This window comes from Podarcis vaucheri (assembly GCF_965113315.1).
Source record: "Podarcis vaucheri genome assembly, chromosome: 13".
NCBI lineage: Eukaryota > Metazoa > Chordata > Lepidosauria > Squamata > Lacertidae > Podarcis > Podarcis vaucheri.
Window position 1 is genome coordinate 29,807,628 of NC_138751.1, and position 19,134 is coordinate 29,826,761.

The 19,134-nt window shown below is 44.5% G+C and overlaps 1 protein-coding gene across 3 annotated transcripts; it reads left to right on the plus strand.

Moving 5' to 3' along the window:
• Positions 1–5,065: 5,065 nt before the first annotated feature.
• Positions 5,066–17,294, plus strand: CSF3 (colony stimulating factor 3). 3 transcript variants are annotated; one of them, XM_082197417.1, is made up of 5 exons: positions 5,066–7,012; positions 9,795–9,949; positions 11,776–11,883; positions 14,709–14,855; positions 15,808–17,294. In XM_082197417.1, exons 1-5 carry the CDS (start codon positions 6,997–6,999, stop codon positions 15,958–15,960), a joined length of 579 nt encoding a protein of 192 aa, XP_082053543.1. In that variant the 5' UTR covers positions 5,066–6,996; the 3' UTR covers positions 15,961–17,294. The 3 variants fall into 3 exon arrangements, with proteins under 3 accessions (XP_082053543.1, XP_082053544.1, XP_082053542.1); XM_082197418.1 differs by having other exon boundaries at positions 5,071–7,070; XM_082197416.1 differs by lacking the exon at positions 5,066–7,012 and having other exon boundaries at positions 9,077–9,949.
• Positions 17,295–19,134: the final 1,840 nt, after the last annotated feature.

Genomic DNA, 19,134 nt, shown 5'->3' on the forward strand with positions numbered 1-19,134 from the left:
AACCCTAACCCTCAGATGTTGCGCCCGGTGCGGCCGGCCCCCCCTGCACCCCCCACGCTACGCCACTGGTAGATAGAGAGTTGGACTAGGAGTGTTGGACTAGGATGTGGGAGGCCAGAGTTCACAGCCCTACTCAGTCATGACCTAGCTCACAGGGATGATGTGAGAATACTGATATGGAGAGAACCATGCACTTTACCATGAGCTCCTTCGAGGAAAGGTGGGATATTAATGTAAAGTAATTTTTTTGGAAAGTGGTTTGTCTGTTCTCCATGGGTTCAGCCACCTCCCAAAATATAATTTACAAACTTGGCACAAGAGTTTCCAAACTGAGGGCAGCATTTGTTATTGACACCTGGATGCCAGGTGCCATTTTGAATCAAGATGGCAGACCAAAATGTCACTTGGATGTGACTTTCACCCATTTTTTTGGCAAAGGTTTAGTCACCTCTCAAGATAACCGGGCACAATGATTCCTGAGCAGTAGAAGCAGCTGTCGTCGTTCAGGTGCCGGGTGCCATTTTGAATCAAGATGGCAGACCAAAACATGACTTTGGCTTCGATTGGTATTTGGTGTGATGGATCCAGACTCACAAACTGCACTATCCATTTAAAAATGACTTTTTTATAATAAATAAATCTACAAATCCCCAGGCACCTGCAGGCACTCCCCACTAGCAAATAAATAAGTCTTTTTCAAACAGCCACATCCATAGGCGCCAACTCCTTGGGGCTGAGGGGTCTTTGGCCCCCTCAATAAAATATTTGAGGGAGCTCCCCCCCCCATATTTTGTTCACGTTGGCACCCCTGGTCACATTTTACCAGCTGTCTGAAGGGGCTTGGTGCACCTTACTTGGCAAGGCATTCCACAGAGTAGTTGGCTCCACGGAAAATGCCCCACCCCAGACAGAAGGAAGTACTTCTTTACATAGTACATAGTTAAACAGAAGAATTTGCTACCACAAGCTGCAGCAATGGCCACCAACTTGGCCAGCTTCGAAAGAAGGTCTTAAAAAAATTCATGGGAGATAAGGCTATAAATGATTACGAAGTATTTGTGGGTTAAACCACAGAGCCTAGGGCTTGCCAATCAGAAGGTCGGCAGTTTGAATCCCCACAACGGGGTGAGCTCCTGCTGCTCGGTCCCTGCTCCTGCCAACCTAGCAGTTCGAAAGCACGTCAAAGTGCAAGTAGATAAATAGGTACTGCTCCGGCGGGAAGGTAAACGGCGTTTCTGTGCGCTGCTCTGGTTCGCCAGAAGCGGCTTAGTCATGTTGGCCACATGACCCGGAAGCTGTACGCCAGCTCCTTCGGCCAATAAAGCGAGATGAGCGCCGCAACCCCAGAGTCGGCCACGACTGGACCTAATGGTCAGGGGTCCCTTTACCTTTACCTTTTACCTCACTCCCAAAGCAGCCCAGGGCAGCAAACACACCAATACCGTTAGAAATATTCTATAATTACGTTCTCCCAGCCCAAATATTTTCAGGGTTGCCAGGATCAGCATCTTTCAGTCGTCAAATGCCTGCGTGAACAGGGATGTTTTTTAATTCTTCCTGAAAGTCCGTAATGAGGGAGACAGACACACCTCACTAGGGAGGACATTCCAGAAATGGGGTCCTGAGAAGGTTGATCTTGATACTATCTCCAATGTCAAAGGCAGCAGGCCTCTGAATACCAGTTGCTGGAAATCCAAAGTGGGAATAGGGCCATTGTGCTCATATCCTTCTTGTGGACTTTCCTGAGTTGTGGGGTTCGCCACTGTGAGAATAGGACGCGGGACTAGGTGTGCCTTTGGTCTGACCCAGTAGGGCACTTCTGACGCCCCCTACCATTCCCAAGTAGTTCTTTATAAGTAAGCTGGAACTGAACTGAACTGAACAGCAAGCAGCTCAGCCAGCCTGCTTTTATAGGCAGCTGGCTGTCAACACTGTAACCCTGTTTCCCGCCTAAATTGACTGATGTGGACCTGAGTGAAAACTATATACACGATACCCCTGGTGGCCAGGGTGAGAACTTCAATACATAACAATACCCAAGGAAATGGATCAAAATCCTTTCCCACATGCCAGGCTCCCTATTTTCTCAGGTGATGCAGAAAAAGTTCCCTCAGAGCTGGTTCAAGACATTTTGCCGCCTGAGGCAAAGCAGGAATTGCTCCCCAAGTCAGGGTGTGTCGCATCCAAGACCAGGCAATATAGTTCGGCACCTGAGGCAAACAAAACAAAACCCACCTCTCCCTTCCTCTGAGAGTAAAATAAAACAATAATAATAATGAAACAACCAAACATTTGCTGCTCTTTCACGACACCTGTGTTTTATTCCTGAAAGTAGACAATTTAAAACCACTGTCTAATGGTGCAAGGTTGCAGGGGAAGGTTTTCCAGGATCAGCACCCACTTAAAAAAAGTTACTGCGACTTCTGGTGCTTTGTGGGGTAGAGGGTGAGATTGTTTAGCTACAAATAAGTAAGTTGAGCAGTGAGGAGACAGCAGACACTCAGGCAGCCTAAAGAGCCAGTCCTAAAGCAGTATTAATTCCAAAAGCAATCATTTTTCCATTTGCTTCCCTTTCCCACGGCTGCTTCCAACCAGCCAGCTACAGATCTTGGGCTCGTCCTTTATGTGTTTACCCAGCTCTGCATAAGTGGATGATGCGGTGTCCATACAAATCCCAGTGCAGTAGCCACCAGCTATCAATGGCCATTAAGCAAGGACCTCTTGCCATCCATCTGCACAAAAGCATCAAGAGAAGGTGACTCTGCAAGACAGAAAAGTATGCCCTGTAAGCAGGGCTGGTTTTGAGACATTTGGGCCAATTTGTCCTGGCACCCACTTATATCAAGGTAAGAGTAATATTTGGAAACCCCCACCCAAAAAAAGTGCAGCCTACAGCAATGTGTCATACAAGACCTACATTTCCCCCAGTTCTGTGGTTAACGTGCAAAGTGGGGTGCAAAAATCTTTCCTACAGTGAGACCCCTGAATCCCATGTCTGTTCTTGCTTGAATAGCAGTTTATGGCTTTCCCTCCACCCTTTCCTTTTGCTTCTGCTGCAGTTCAAGGGAACTGGCATCTAGCACCAAGTGTTCTTCCTTTTTATAAAGATTTTTTATTAAGAATTCCCTGTAATACAGTAAAATTGCGACTGCTCCAAGTGTTCTTTTTGACAGGGACAAGAGACCAAGCTCTCATCGGCGGCTCCTTTTCTGGGTGATAGATTTTGGACTTCCCCTTGCAGCAATGCTCTTCCTGGGAATTTGGGGATCCAGCCTCATAGTGGCCTTTGATCCTGAGGCCAGTGGCAGAAGCCGGAGTGGGCTTTCACTCCAACTCATCAGCCCAAGGTCGTGCTCTTGATTACTGTATTTTTTGCTCTATAAGACTCACTTTCTCCTTCCTAAAAAGTAAGGGGAAATGTGTGTGCGTCTTATGGAGCGAATGCAGGCTGCGCAGCTATCCCAGAAGCCAGAACAGCAAGAGGGATCGCTGCTTTTGCTGCGCAGCGATCCCTCTTGCTCTTCTCGCTTCTGAGATTCAGAATATTTTTTTTTCTTGTTTTCCTCCTCCAAAAACTAGGTGCGTCTTGTGGTCTGGGGCGTCTTGTAGAGCGAAAAATACGGTAGTTTTCTCTGCATCGTTTGTAACAAAGCTGGAGAACACTCCAGTGGACTGGAAGGATGAGGGTGTTGGGAAAAAAGAGAAGAAAAGAAATCCAGCAAAAAATAATAATAATTCATAATGTATTCTTACTAGGTTAAAAAAAGACAACCAGTTTCCTAAAAGCAGTTCCCAACATAAAAAAGCTAGCATATCAGGGAGAAAGATTCCAGCCCAGTCCATTTGCTGCTGGGCTAGTTTTCTTCTTGCAATGATTATGATTATTATTAGTAGTAGTAGTGTTTCTCTTTATGATGAGGATGAATTTACATAGAGAACTATTAAAACAACAACAACAACAACAACTAGGATTCCTTACTATCAGTCTGGATTGGAACAGTCCTTTCTCACCTGTTCTGCTGTGTGGGTAGACCTGGCCACTTCTATAGGCAGGAGGGCAAGCTTTAGGAGATAATGTAATCCTATCCTTATGTTCACACAAGTTGTTTCATAACACCTGCCCTCCCCAAGCCTAACCTAGGTATAGAACAGGAGAATGCCAAGGCTAAACTCAACCTCTTCATTCTGTAAGCTAGCTGTTAATACATGGAAATACCGTATATATTTTTTGATAAAAATTATTTGTCTGGTTAGATACTTGGTTTATTTATTTAGTTAATACAAAACAATTTTTATACTGTTCTTGAAAACAGCAGAGACCACAAAAACGTATTTCCACCCCCCCACCCCAGAAATCAACAAATTTCAACAAAGGAAGACTAGATCAACAAAGGAAGACTAACGTTTAGTTGTCTAATGGTGCCCATGCAATGAACAAGAAAATCTGAAGGTTCCTAGAGAGAAAATCGCAGCCACATTGCCCCCTACTCCTATCCTGCTGCTGTCACACGGCTGTGAGCTAAGCCATGGTTTGGTTCAGCATTACATCTGAACGTGGGCTTATAGTTTATCTCACTCTGGCAAAACCATAATAAGCCAAAGCTTGTTCTACGGATAAGCTGTAGCTAAGGTTTATTCTATGGCTTACTGCTCATAGGTTGCCCGGGAGAGATAAGCCATGAGCTTGGGTTTGAGAGTAACAGGAAGGCAAACCACGAGTGAAGTGGCTTTCTAGGAACCCACATCCTTACTCATTCATGCGAAGCCACGGTTTGGCTGAGCATTATGCACAAACTGGACTGGTGAGCATCATGGCTGAGTGGGGGGATTTGAACCCTGGTCTCTGAGACTCTGATCACTATATGGCATTGGCTTTCCATGCACTTAGCTACAAGTCAACCATCATGTCAGGGAGGGAACTAATTATGACAAACTTTGGACAACGATTATAAACATGGTTTATCTAATTTATAATGACAGGGAGGTAGCATTTATTTATAAATTTTGTAAACTTGATTAATTTTTTTTTTAAAAAAAAAGCTCTCCAAGTGAAATTATAGATATAAACACAGCTGAAATCCAGAAACCGGTTAAAAGCAAATTTACATAAAGCCATCATGGTGCAAAACAAAGATAAAACCTATAACCAACAAATCTGGGAACTAAATCATGTGTCTTGCTGATAGGCTTCCTGAAACAGAAAAAGTTTTCAGTAGGCTTCTAAAACAACGTAGTGAGGGGGCCTGTCTGGTATCAATGGGTAGCCATTTCCAAAGTACCAGTGCCGTCGCACTAAAAGATTGACTGCTCATAAATGCGACATGGACAGTATGTGGCACTTTAAAAGTGAAAGTTCCATAAGCCAAAGCAAGACAGCTGCTTAAGTAAACTGGTCCCAAGTCATTAAGGGCTTTAAATACCAAAGAGGAATAACACTGAGAACAGTCCAGTAACGAATCAGTAGCCAATGCAGATCGTTGCAAGGAAGTATAAAATGCTGGTAGGATCTTACTTCCTGATCAGCTTCAAAGGAAGCCCCACATAGAGTGCATTGCAATAATCCGGTCTTGCGAGTTCCCAGTGCCTCCTGTGATCAAGTTATCCTGGTCCAGGAATAGTTGGACCAGCTGAAGATGGTGAAAGGCACTCCTAGTTGCTGAGGCCACTTGAGCCTCAAATGACAAAACATGGCACCCTCAGGAATAGAAATCACCCAGGCAACAGACCACTTTATCCAACACAAAATGTAAAGCAGTTTTAAACTACTGATTTGTGGCAACCTTGTGGCTAGTCAAAAGCTTTTCATTTGATGAATATGTAACCCCTGTAATAAGCCAAGTGTTGGAAGTGCCTTAAAAATGTGGAGACAACCGTACAGCGGATTTTCGCTTTAGCGAACGTGTTTTGGAGTCAAACTAATACCCAGATAGAAAGTTGTTTGGCATATTCTCTTTACCTAGAGACATTACTAGGTTTTAAAACCATCTATGTAAATGAGCTAATTCAGCTAAAGACACAGGGGTTTTATTATATACCAGCCTCTGCTTTATATCAGATTTTTGGACTACAGTTCCCATCAGCCCCAAGGCAACACAGCAGCCTATATAATTGTGACTGTGAAGATACTGTATGGAAGATAATGGGGGCAATCTGTTGTATACTTCTTAAAGAGAGCTAGCTGCTTGAGGAGATGTGAAGTATGATCTGGCACTAATGTCAAATCTGGTCAGCTATGTGAAAGTAAGAGGGGGGCGGAATATGAAATGGCTGAGAGACCACTACCATTTATTAATTTCTGGTTTGCAAACAGTAGATTTCCACATATGGGTGCTTCCTTAACTTGGCTACTATTTGTGGTGCGTCCGTTTTTCTGCATTATTGTTCCAGCAATTCTTTTTAAAAACAAAAGGGTAACAGTTTTTAAATCTAACATACATTTTAACCAACACAGGTATTACATTTCAACCACAGAACCAGGAAATGCAATCCATTTAAATCAAATTTAAGCAAAACACCTGAAAACAGCCCAGGTCACTGAAACTCGCATTCCGCAGGAGGGGACGAAAGGAAGTTCCCATTGCACAAATAGGGTTAGCTGTGAAAAAGTAATGATTGGAGTCCTGCTAACTAAAATCTTGGATTTTTTTCCCCAAGCACATTATGAAGATCAGAGCCCATTACTCTATTTACTCATCGACCCACAGGATATATCTTTTTTTAAAAAAAATAAATTACTCCCCTTTCTCAATTTGCGTTAATGGCCACACCTTTAATTCCATCGGAGGAATTTCCCCAAACTTCCTATAAATACCCCTAATGGCTGAAGGATCTTTTCACACTCCCCTTTGGACACAGAAGCAGCCAAGCCTCTCCTGCTCCTGGTGTGTTCCTTCCCGGCAGAAGTACAGGCAAGCCGTCATCCGGCATCTCGAGAGGAGGAGGAAAAAAAAAAGTGGGAGGAGGTCCAGCGCAAAGAGATTCAAAGGCTTTTGAAGGATGAGCTCAGAACGAAGTAAGTAGAACTTTGGTCAGCCCGTTCTAGGCGCCTGGCGCAGAGGTCGAGAGAGCTGGTAAGTTGCATGCTTTGGGACAAGCGCAGATGGATTTTGTTATTTATAAGGAGGGTAAATCTATTTACCTACTCCCTGTTTCATACATTTGTGGGGCGGCGGATGGGAAAGGAGGAAGGGTCTCGGGTTTAGCAGAAGAGTTCTCTCCCAACCCCCCAACTCTGCGTTACGCCTAAAAGAGCAGGTTTTCTTATGGAAAGGATGGTGGGCTGTTAGGTTTAAAGTGGTTAAGGTAAAACCAGCTTGGAGAGATTTTTGAAGGCTAATAAACCTTGGGCTTGTTCGTTTGTTTAGGTCTTCTCTGAGAGCAAGGGGCCGATTCCTGTTTTTAGTCTTAAAGGGGCAGGGAGACTACTCTTCGCTCAGATTTCCCAGCCTCCCTATTTAATCCACGGGCTCCAGAAGAAAAGCCAAGTTCTTTCAAAAGTTATTCTCTGTTATATTTCGTATCGTTCCTCAAAGGAGCTCGAAGGAGACACTTTTTAAGTTTCACAAGAGGTCCCTGTGACTTTTAGGAAAGGCGGAACAGCGTTAACCTCTGGAACTGCCTGCCGCATGATTCCCTGATCTCCACACTACTTTAGCAGTCCTTTTCGGGGTCTTGAATTTGCTTTCTAATTTACTTTCAAGTCTGCGAGTGGAGCTCTCGATCTCCCGGCAGATTGCAATAAAAACCGGCCAGGATTCACTCCGGGTTACTTTAGCAAACAAACGACGGCAGCAAAACTCCACCCTAAATTGCACTGCAGAGTCTTTGCGCGGAGGACTGGGAGCGCGGTTTAGTTTTGGTACTCGAAACAACTTCCAGGGGTGAGAGTTAAATTCTCAAGGTGCTTTCTTTTCCACCCGGCTCAGACTACTTATTGAAAACACAAGGACGCACACACCCCTCCGCACCCTCGCAAGCCTGAAGTCCGCCGCCTCTAGTAGCTAAAAAGTGATTTGCCACGGGCCACCCAATCGAGCCGAAACCACGCCCCGCGCGCAGGCGCGTCTCGGGGGCTGCCGCTTCCACGCCGCTTTTTAAAGCAAAGGGCGGCGGGCCAGAAACTTCGGAATCGCGATGTGTATAAGAGATAGTTTGATCCTCTGGGTGGGGTTGGGTGTCCCCCCCCCCCCGCGACTCTTTTCCCATCTCCAACCCTTAACAGGAGCATAAACTAACGCGCCCCAGTTCTGTTTTACGCTCGAGTAGGGACTTTTGGATTTTTTCCCACGCATCCTAAATGTGTGGAGAGGGGGATTTAAGTCTTCTCCATGGGGCGGCGGCTTCTTATTTGAGAAAATAACTAGTGTATGCGCGAATTGCCAGCCCCGCCTCCCCCACTAATGAATTTATTTGCAAAAAATAAAAAGCCGCCAAAATGGACTGAGCAAGGAGATGATTTACTGCGAGGAGAAGGGAGAACAAAAAATTCGGCAAAATTACCCGCTGTGGCCCGGCAGCAACACGTGGAAGCGGGAGTGCTTTAGCTACTTCCTCCGCCTGCCGGAAGATAAACGTGACCAAGGGGAGATCCCTCCAAAGGAACAAGGTCCCTTCCTTTACACCTCTCTCCTATTTGTGCGTAATCAGCAGGTAGAGCATGAGACGCTTGATCTCGGGGTTGTGGGTGCGAGCCCCACGTTGGGCCAAAGATTCCTGCATTGCATGGGGTTGGACTAGATGACCCTGGTGGTCCCCTCCAGCTGTACAATTCTATGATCTAAATACTGTACAGGACTTCTCCCTCTCCTCCTTGCCTAGTGTGGACCAGTGCTTTGGTGACCGAACTCCAGTTAAAATAGAATGTAGGTTTGAGTTTTAATATTCTTGGAAGTATCAACCCATATTGGGCAGAATACTTGCTGTATCACGCTAGGCCAGCCAGCAAAAGCCTTTCCTTTTGTGTCTCTTAAGGTAAAGGTAAAGGGACCCCTGACCATTAGGTTCAGTCTTGACCGACTCTGGGGTTGCGGCACTCATCTCGCTTTATTGGCCGAGGGAGCCGGCGTATAGCTTCCGGGTCATGTGGCCAGCATGACTAAGCCGCTTCTGAACCAGAGCAGCGCATGGAAATGCCGTTTACCTTCCCACCTATTTATCTACTTGCACTTTGATGTGCTTTCGAACTGCTAGGTTGGCAGGAGCAGGGACCGAGCAACGGGAGCTCACCCCGTCGTGGGGATTCGAACAGCCGACCTTCTGATTGGCAAGTCCTAGGCTCTGTGGTTTAACCCACAGCACCACCCGCGTCCCACTTTGTGTCTCTTACTATTGATTAAATTGAAAGCTTAAAATACAGGCCAGGGGGCTTGGAACTTCTCTGAGGGCCATGTTGGCACAGCCTCCCATCTTCCTTGTAGCTATGGCTCTGAGATGAGTAGTACATCTAGCTCCCCAGTTTTGTAACTGAAAGTGGGTGAGTGACCCTTGGATTAAAGATGGAAAATGAGTGTAAATTTATATTATTTTTTAAAAACCCATGTGTTTCTAAATCATGCTTTTCCTGAACTTCTTTGAAAGGTATTCCTTCCTGTCATGTAGGAAGATGAAATGCCCTTAAAAGTGGGAGTGGGAGCCTGGGAGATCTGACCTGCAGGATGCAGCCCACTGGGAAGTTCTCTTGTACAACCTCATAGAGCCAGTGATACTAGTGCTGGATTAATTTATATCAGTGAAACTATTCTTCCATTGTTCCACTGACTATATGACCTCATTCATTCTCTCTCTCCCTCCTCCAGATGTTATTTTCCCCCTGATCAGCATTGCACTGTGGGGATTGATGTGCTCAGCTACACCCCTGCCAGAGACTTCCGGGTACCCAGACTCCGTCCTTGACAATTTGGAATTTGTGCTTAGGATTAGGAAGGATGTTGCTAAAATGAAGAATGATCTGGTGAGTTGTTGCGAGCAGAAGAGGAAAATGCTGGGCAAGGAATATTGCAGAGATGAAGGTGTACAGTTTGTCTAGAGCAGCCTTTTTCAACTTGGTGCCCTCCGGGTGTTTTGGAACTACAAATCCCATCAGCCCCATCCAAGTGTGGTCAGGGGTGATGGGTGCTGTAGCCGAACAACACTCAAAACCCAACAGGTTGGATTATGCTGCTCACGATCAAAGCCTAAATCCACAGCTTATGCACACTGGCAGAAGCTGTGGGTTTAGGCAGCTATCTAAAAGGGATGTCTTGGTCAATGATATAAAAAACTTCCTGAGAAATCCTGAAGGACCAATTCCAGTTCTCCATATTACCCACCTTTAAAAAATGTGTCAACTCCTTGAAACTACCGCTGTGAATCTCAAAAGTACAAATATCGACTGATGATCCCCCCCAAATATTGTGCCAGGATGGGTTTGAGCAAAAGGTGGAGCCCAGTCCTGAAAAACTGCCTAATTTATCCTGTATATAACACACCTCCCCAGTAACATAACAACTTGGAAAGTGATTATGCCCTGACAGTTATTATTTTGCAGCTCTTGGCTTTGAACCACTGTAAACTCCAGTACAAATAACTTATTCCCATCGAGCTGAGTTCTCGGATAAACAAAATAGTTGGCAAGTTGTTCTGGTATGGGACTCCGTTCCCGGCATTTCCTTGAAATTGCAGCTTGCCCCGGAGACTTAACCTCATAGAGAGCGTAGCTTTCTCCCTTCTAGCGTTGTGGAAGTCTCTCCTGGCCCTGGCCCCATTTAATCTGAACAAATGGCATTGATCCTACCTTTCCCAGCATTTGTGAGGTTGTGCCAACCTGGAAAGGTCACCTTCCCTCAGTGACAAAAGGGTAAAAATTGTTTGCAGACAGTGAATAAAGCTTTGGCATTCTCGTTGGCTTCCCTCAGAGGGCGGAGGGGCTAGTTTGACTAGATCTGTCAAATCATCGTAAAAATGCATTTAATCCTCCTCTTATCCAAGCCTAACTTAAACCGGAAGAAAAATCACGCTGTGATGAATGCCAATATTTGCTGCTCAGTCTGCCACCCTTTGGCTAGAATCAGATTCTTTGGTTTGGGTTTTGGGTGTGTGATATTTGCGTGTTGGTGCTTTCAGTAGTTTCAGTGTGGCATAATTTACTCCAATTTTGTTATGAAAAAAGGCAGAGGTTTCTGCAGGTAGGTCTCTTTCCAAACACTAGAAATAGTATTCATCAGTCTCTTCCTCTGACTTCTGAGAGTTCATGCACTTGAGAGCATAACTTAGCTTCCTATCATAAGGACTGGAAACTTGGTGGTTTGCAAACGCTGCACTCATAAGTTATAACCATTCTGCACTACTGTAGTGTTCCTATAGAATTCACACCTCCCTTTATTCAATGAAATAATTTACTGCTGCATTCCAAGTGATCCCATAGATGTTGATCTGTCTATTGACATGTAGTCCTTTACTAAGGACTCCTTATTCAAGTGAAGGCACAAAATAACGGGGCACGTTAGGTTCTTGTGAGAGCAGGGCAGAGACAAGGTCTTGCATTAACAGAATGAGTAGATAAGGTTTCTGTACTCTTATGAACTACAAGGCTGGGTGGTGGGCAGCAAGTATTGGGGAGCCCTTGCCTTCCTGGTAGTATCACCAATTCCTTTTTAAAGTACTGTAAAATATACAGGTGGTGGGAGCTCATGGGGTTGCCAGTAGGGAACAAGCAAGCTATATGTCTGTATTGGCTACTGGGGCCTTTGTCTCTTCTGACCTCAACTCCTTGTTTCTCCCTCCTCCTGCTGCCCACAGCGTAAAGAATTCAGGCTTGGCAGTGACAACGAACTGCAACTGGTGCAGGAAATCCTGCACATTGAGCAAGTTGATTATTCCCATTGTCGGAAAGACCTCTGTAACAAGGTATGTAGAAGCCACCGTCCGGTAACAAGCCCTAAGCAGTTATATTTCCCGTTCCTGTTAACGTGCAATTATATTTCCCGCCTGTTCCCACTGCCCCAGAAAGTTCCAGGTGGGAAAACAACAACAATTCAATAAGGTAGGAGGGAGCTTTGCAATATCTGTTTACAAATAATGCAGGCAGCAACAGGTGGAAGGAAGCCAGAACCAAAAGGAGTGTTGGATCCTCAAAGAAGTGAGCAAGCGGCTTCCTGCCCGCCTACCAGCTTTGGAAACTTCTTGCCAGGCTCCACACCTCCAGCTTCTTCCCACATTTATTTCTCATGTCTGCTATGAGAAACAGCAAGTGTCTGTCATTTCTCCATTTTTCTTCTAGCTATAAAGCTGTAGGGAAATGCTTAGAGAACTGAGGCCATTTCATTTGGGGGACAAAACGATAGCACAGTAATAACATGGCCAGGGGCCAGTTTGTGACACCCTCTGTGAGCCCCATCCTTGAGTGAGCCTGCCTCCTCGTTGCAATAGGTCTAGGGGGCTCTTGCTAATGCCCCCCACCTTGCTTTGGGTGTGGTCCTTCAGCAAATGCCTGACTGTGCCTCCAATGCAAGGAGATGTATGTGTGTGGATGAGCAGGGTCTGTGGCAATAATTCTATGTGTTTTGCATGCCTTATCTTTCATGTCAAAATCTAGGTTATGATTGGCAGTCCACGCTTGACGTAGTAGTTGCCTGACCGACTGCCAAAAATACACTTTTGAGGGTTAAGGGGGAATTCCTGTTGGTAACCAAACCAGATGTCATCCATTTCCCCTGGTGCTGCAATCGTGACTCGGCGCGTTTGCAGGTTAAGCAATGAGCCAGCAAAGTAAAGGATTCTGAGTGGATAAGATTAGCTATGTACTTAACAGAAGGGCTTGCTCATGAGAAACAGAAGGATCTGCCTTTTCTGATTGCGAAAGGGTGGGGTTGGCGGGAACATAACTTTAGAAGAGGAAAGAATCTCAGGGGCATCTAGACAGCCATGTGAAAAACTGCAGCATTACGATTTCCAGGGGGTAGCTCTGTTTGTTGGAAGCAATAAAATGAGTTTTATGGCACATTTAAAGTATGCTGTACTTGACTAATTTTGGACAAACTAGTTATGTGGAGGTGAATCTTTTTAGGTGGCAATGTGATGCTTTGCCAGGGTGGGGGCTCCTCATTCTGGGCGTAGGACTGGACCTCTGCCCCCAAAGTCCAGCCCTGATGGCTTCACTGCATTTATAATGGCACAAACCTTTGTGGATTGGAGCCCACTGCAGCAGAATATCTAGCATTAGTATGTTCACTGATATATTGGACAACTTTATTACAAATCAACTAGGAGCATTACAAATCAACTAGGAGCAGTCTCTCTACTGACTTATAATAATGACTTCCCTCGCCACCCACACAATAAAATTGCTGGTTATAGGTGCAATCTTAGTTTTACACACACCCACACACCCACACACACCCACACCCACACCCCTCTTCCAAAATGAATGCCTATGTGCCACATGGATTCTGTTTATATTCAATACATGCTTTCTCTTTAGAACTACATATGCACATTCAGTTGAGCATGGACTATGAAATTGGTAGCAATCAGCAAATTAAAACAAATTACACTTTAAGGCTGGCTGTTAAAAATCACTGAGGCTAATGTGTATCTAATCTGGAAGCCCTGCCCACTCATTACAAAGTTTGGTTATAGTTAACCAGTGGCAAAGGAAGAAGACTCCATACATGCTCAAATTCCCAAATACTCTGCCCTGGGTCCCCTCCTAGCACTCAAAATGATTTTCTGAGGCTGATCACTCAAATGAGGTTTGGTGAGGGGGGTACCCTTTTCCAGGGGATATTCGGGCACACCTCTGTAACATGTTGTGTATTCAACTTCTCAAGAAGAGAGGAATATTACCAAATAGCCAATAAGATAAGAGCATGCAGAGAGAAAAAATCCCCTTCATGTTTTCTTAGCAAATATTTCTTAACAATCTTATTGCTGCCGACCTGCTCGGCGAAAGCTTGAGCAATAACATAGATGTTGGACTCTATGCCTTTGTACGTAAGGAATGTCAATGTCTTGGCTTGCCTACTATGGGAAAACTTTTTCTTCTCTTGCCACTTCTTCTGAGGAACCCTCTTAATTTTCCCACCTTAAGTTAATATTTAAACCTGTAGCCTTTTTCCGCTTTGTTCTCTGGCAGGGGAAACTGAGCCTTCTCCTTTATACCAACTTGAACTGTTCATTTGTTCTTCTGCTCTCTCTCTCTCCACCACATATGATCAAACTGAGCCACTTCTAATATCTCATCTCACATGGTTTTGCTTATACTCACAACACACCCTAAATTGGGTTGCTGTGTATAATGTTTTAAGAGTTTAAACTGGTTTGAGAGGCATTGCTTTCAGTGATCCACATCAGGTGTGAAGAAATTTGTGTCCCTACTGAAATACAGCTCCCATCATCTCTGACCATTGGCTGTGTTTGCTCTGGTTCATGGGAATTGTAGTTCCATAAAAGATCCTCATCAGCCTACCTGGAAGCACATTTCTGCCTTGCTGTAATGATCTTGCTCTGTAGTTGCAAAAATGGATTGACTGTATCTTAACTGCCCTGAGATTGAATATCCTAAATAATTTAAACAAGCCCCCTTTTTAAAATACTGTTTACACTCTGGATGTGAAAAATGGTGGTCTCCAGCCTAAATGGGAACCAGGAAAAGTTGTGTGTGCGAGCGAGAGAGATCTATCCAGACAAAAGCTGTAACCCTTCTTCCCCACCCTTAAATCTTGTTCTTGCAGGAGGATTGCTTCAACCAGATACAGACAGGCCTCAGCACCTACCAGCACAGCCTCTCACACGTTGCCCAGATCCTGCCAAGTTTCTCTGAGAAAGTGACTGGCCTCCAGCTGGACCTCTCAAACCTCTCCACCAACATCCACCGGCAGGTGAGAAGCTGGCTTACTACTTGCTTACTACTTGCTCAGCTTGGGCTGAGGGAGGGGGCAGAACAGGTGGGCAGGAGGTGAGAAGAAGCCCTTGCATGCTTGCACCAAGTTCTGTGGGGGCAGGAATATCCGTAGCCATTTTAGCAGGGTCTGTTGTCTGCTCTTCATAGTTGCTTCCCCTCCTGGAAGAGTGGTGATGCCCCTAGTGCTGGCTGCAGTTGCACCAACCCAGATGCATATTCTGGCATGGCTTGTCTTGGCTGCTATTGTCTCGGTGTCTGTTCCACTGAATTCCATGGGCAACACAGAGACAGAATATGGAAGACTAACTGCAGATGAAGACTGTTTCTGAGACAGGCGGCTCATCTCCTCTGCTTCCCTTGGCCCCATTCCTCCTTGATTTCTTTTGGAACATATTGATTAGCATGTCAGGGTATTCATAATACCTCTAGCTGTCATTGTGTCCTTTCTTCAAGGAACACATTATTGTTAAAGGGTGTAATTGTTTAGGGTAATTCCTGCTCATGGAAATTGATGATCCATAATCCCCTCCTCCTTAAGACACAGCCCCAGGAACTTCAGTTCTTCTCCCCTTCTCAGTGTTCCCAATTTCCAGGCATGGGGAGCTTTGTAGCCCTGAAGATGCAATTCCCATTATCCTGGACCACTTGCCATGCTGGCTGAGGCTGATGGGAATCCCACCCTGATCTAGAGTTCTCTATATTTAATGTTGCGAAGACTGGTACTCTGTATTTCAAGGAATGTTTGATCTCTCTATAGAAAGCTTCTTAGCTTCTCTAAGCTCTGGGGTTGCAAGGTGCAAAAGGGTACCAAGTTAGGCCATCCAGCTGTCAAGAAAAAATGATCCTCTAAGCACTTAGCAAACAGCTGCATTTCAATAACGGATGTGATTTCTCTTCTTCCCACCCCACTTTCTATCTCCCTGCTTCAGATACTTGAGAGTGTGGTGACCGCTGTCACCTTCCCCCAGGGAGAAACCCTGGACTTGCAAAACCAGAGAGCTATTGGAAGTTATCTTGTCGTCCGCAACCTTGAGAAATTCATGGAAGTGATTGCCCGGGCATTGAGGCATTGTTACACATAATGTGAAGGGCTAGAGGATTCTCCCATAAGACCCTGGGGTGGAAGGGTCCTGTGCATCCTAAGGAGGACCTAATAGGTGATAACAAACTGAAACAAGAGGATGCACTTCTTCTGCCTGGACTCCTCCCAACCTACAGAATTCCAGCCTCCTAACTTTTTATTATTTATTTATTGTATTTATTGTAAAGTTTTAAAAGCCGTTTGTTATCACGCAAAAGCAAGAAAAACAGAAGGCACAAGAATATTTAAAGAAGCAGCAGAACACCAGACGCATCGTTTTTAAGAAGTCACTCTGTGCCCAGTTTGGTGTTCTGCTGCTATTAGCAGGAAGCTGACTCTTGCTAACTGAACTAATCTTTATCTTTTTTATAATCAAAAGTCAAGTTACAGTCCCACATTCTGATGTCTCTCCAAATTAATTGGTCAGCCTTCTCCATGTTTGGGCATTTAGCATTTCTGTTTGTGCCAAACTAAATTCCTTGGGGGTTTTTTAAACTAGCCTTTTTAAGAGACTGATGCAGGACATCTTTAGCAATCGGGTGTTGTTGTTGTTGTTGTTTTTATCATAGTGTTGACATGAGACTCCTGCAACAACTCCAACTATTGCTATCCTCCAGATGTTGGACTCCAGTTCCCATCAGCCCCAGCTAGCATGACCAATGCTCAGGGATGATGGGAACTGAAGTCAATCCAAGACATTGGCTACTTCTGGAATTGGCTCATCTCAAGCATTTCGTAGAATTGCAATTTTGGATTCGGCTTTTAATGAAATGTATTCTTCCTGCGATGCCAACTTGACATTTGTATGGAAAGATCTTGTTTGCTTTGCTGGATTTCTAGTGAAATATCCTTAAGAATCAATTCCTACAACTGCATGTTTTTAATTTATTGTGCTTATTTATTTTATTTTTTTATTTATTGTATCTTAAAAACAACCAATGTTCTGCATCTTAAAATTTGCCCTCAGACCTTTAGTCATTTCTCTGGTATTAAGAGTATTTATTACTTATTTAATATTTATACCGATAACTGTCAGATTAACTGTTTGATAAGAACCTTTGTTTATCAAAGCAAGGGAGTTTCAGCAAGTTTTACGTGTGCATCTTGCAACACTTGCAGCCTTGCTGTGGTGCACATGTCAAGATGTATGCAATGTTAAATCACTGTTTAATATTTAAACATTAAGAGTACTGGCTATTGGTAGTCGGACCAAACTGCTGGGGGTGAACAACAGGAGTATCTAGTTCCCACCTCTGGCAGTCTCCTGGGTACATGCTGGGCTGTGCATCTTCTTGTACTTGTTATAGATAAGTAACACTGAATATGAACCATAAGCACACACAGGGACGCGGACTTATAAAAAATATTGGGGGGGCCGGGAAAGCTCGTGAAATGTAAATAAGCTCATGAATATGCAAATAAGCTCATGAATATGCAAATGAAGTGGCGCCGCCCCCTCGTGAGCGAATAGGGGAGAGCGTGCTGCTGCCTATTAATCAGCTCCGGAACAGCTGATATGCGGGAAACCTGGGGCTAGAGGCAGAAGCCCCCGCCCCCGGGGATTCCCCTGTTCTCGCGGGGGACGGCCGGGGCTCTCCAGCTAGGGCGCGCGGCTGGCTGGCTGGCTGGGGAGGGAGCAGGTGGGGAGGAGGCGGGGGACGGCAGCAAGGGCGCCCGAGATTATTGGGGGGGCTGAGCCCCCCCCAAAATTTTTTTGAGGGGGCTCAAGCCCCCTCAAGCCCCATGGAGTCGGCGCCTATGAGCACACATACCTATTGTTGGAGCAGCACCAGTAGATGATAATTCTGAAACTGCTATGAACAGTTGCTGTATAATCAATGGATCCCTGATTTGGCCAGGGGCTGCCATCTAAATTTCCCACAATCCTCGTGTTGGCGGTATTGTAAGAAACTAAAATGGCAGCTAGACTCCGCTGCCTGGTGAATCATGTAGTACTGGGCGGTAAAATAAAGTTAGCACAAACATATGTGCATCAGCCCTTGCAGTTGCATGAAGCAACCCACTTCACCCTGTTGAATGGTAGGGCTGGTCCTGCCTTCACACCACTGATGGGGAACCTGTGGCCAGTTACAGGCTCCAATCAGCCCCAGCAACTGCAGTCAATAGTCAGGGATGATGGGAGCTGTAGTCCATTAAACCTCTGGAGAGCCATATGTTTCCCCACTCCTGCTTTAGACAGAGATGTATCTAGAAACCAAAGCATTAATTGCTCATTTGCTATCTGATTTATTCCTGTAATATTCTATGCTAGAGGATGTTTTGTTTTTACTGAGGTTTTTAATAAATGTTAACTTATGATTGTAAACTGTTTTTGTTATTTAAATGAATTTGTTTTACACCAACGTAGATCATCGATCTGTGCAGAATTCCATTTTATATTTTGTTTAAAATCGCTTTGCAGTTTGCTAGAGAGGTACAAAGTTGCTTGTAGATTTTAGTCCGCCACCAATGCTAACTGTTTTTTCCTTCAAAACTGGACCAGAACTCTTGCTAGCTTCACATTCTTCCATTACAAGCCTCTGCAACAGAAGGCAGCTGGAATGATATGACTTGTAAATGTCATGAGGTGATAAAGAAATATCTGGAATTTGGCTAAGAGCCTAAGCTCAGCTGAAGCATTCCAGAGCATTTATTTCTGAAGCTGTTTAGATTTTGTCGCATCACTGTAGTTGTGCTTTCATTGTAACTGTAAACTGCACTGAACACCCCACGCAATTAGAAAAGGCAGGATATAAATACCTATTTATTTGACAATGATGCTAAATGGAATGGACATGGTACTTTTAAATTTTATTTATATTTTTATTTTAAAAGGTAGAAATAATTGGCCACTGGGTCATTGATTAGTGCTTAATATTTCTATTTAGAGTCTCTCAATGCTTCCATTGTAATACCAATCAGGTTTTAATTCTGTTACTACTTCTTCCGAAAATGAATTTTATTTATTTTATTTATTATATGGTGTATGCAATTTCTGAGTAGAAATAAAAATTAACATTTGTTCAATCAAAAATGTGGTGTTGAAGTTTATTAATGTGTTGAGACCCAACTGAAGCATGAATGAAAGCAAATGAAGTATTGGAGTAACTAATTCATACGAGGCGGGGTATAAGTTGGGGGAGCTGAGATGTCCCCAGTTAAAAAGTGACATTGT

What these genes read in the sequence shown, in the direction of transcription:
- CSF3 (XM_082197416.1), top strand. Translation starts at nt 9,761, where the DNA reads ATGACCTCATTCATTCTCTCTCTCCCTCCTCCAGATGTTATTTTCCCC. An exon ending in CTAAAATGAAGAATGATCTG is followed by an intron (nt 9,950 to 11,775) that starts GTGAGTTGTTGC and finishes TGCTGCCCACAG; the next exon opens with CGTAAAGAATTCAGGCTTGG. An exon ending in CCACCAACATCCACCGGCAG is followed by an intron (nt 14,856 to 15,807) that starts GTGAGAAGCTGG and finishes TCCCTGCTTCAG; the next exon opens with ATACTTGAGAGTGTGGTGAC.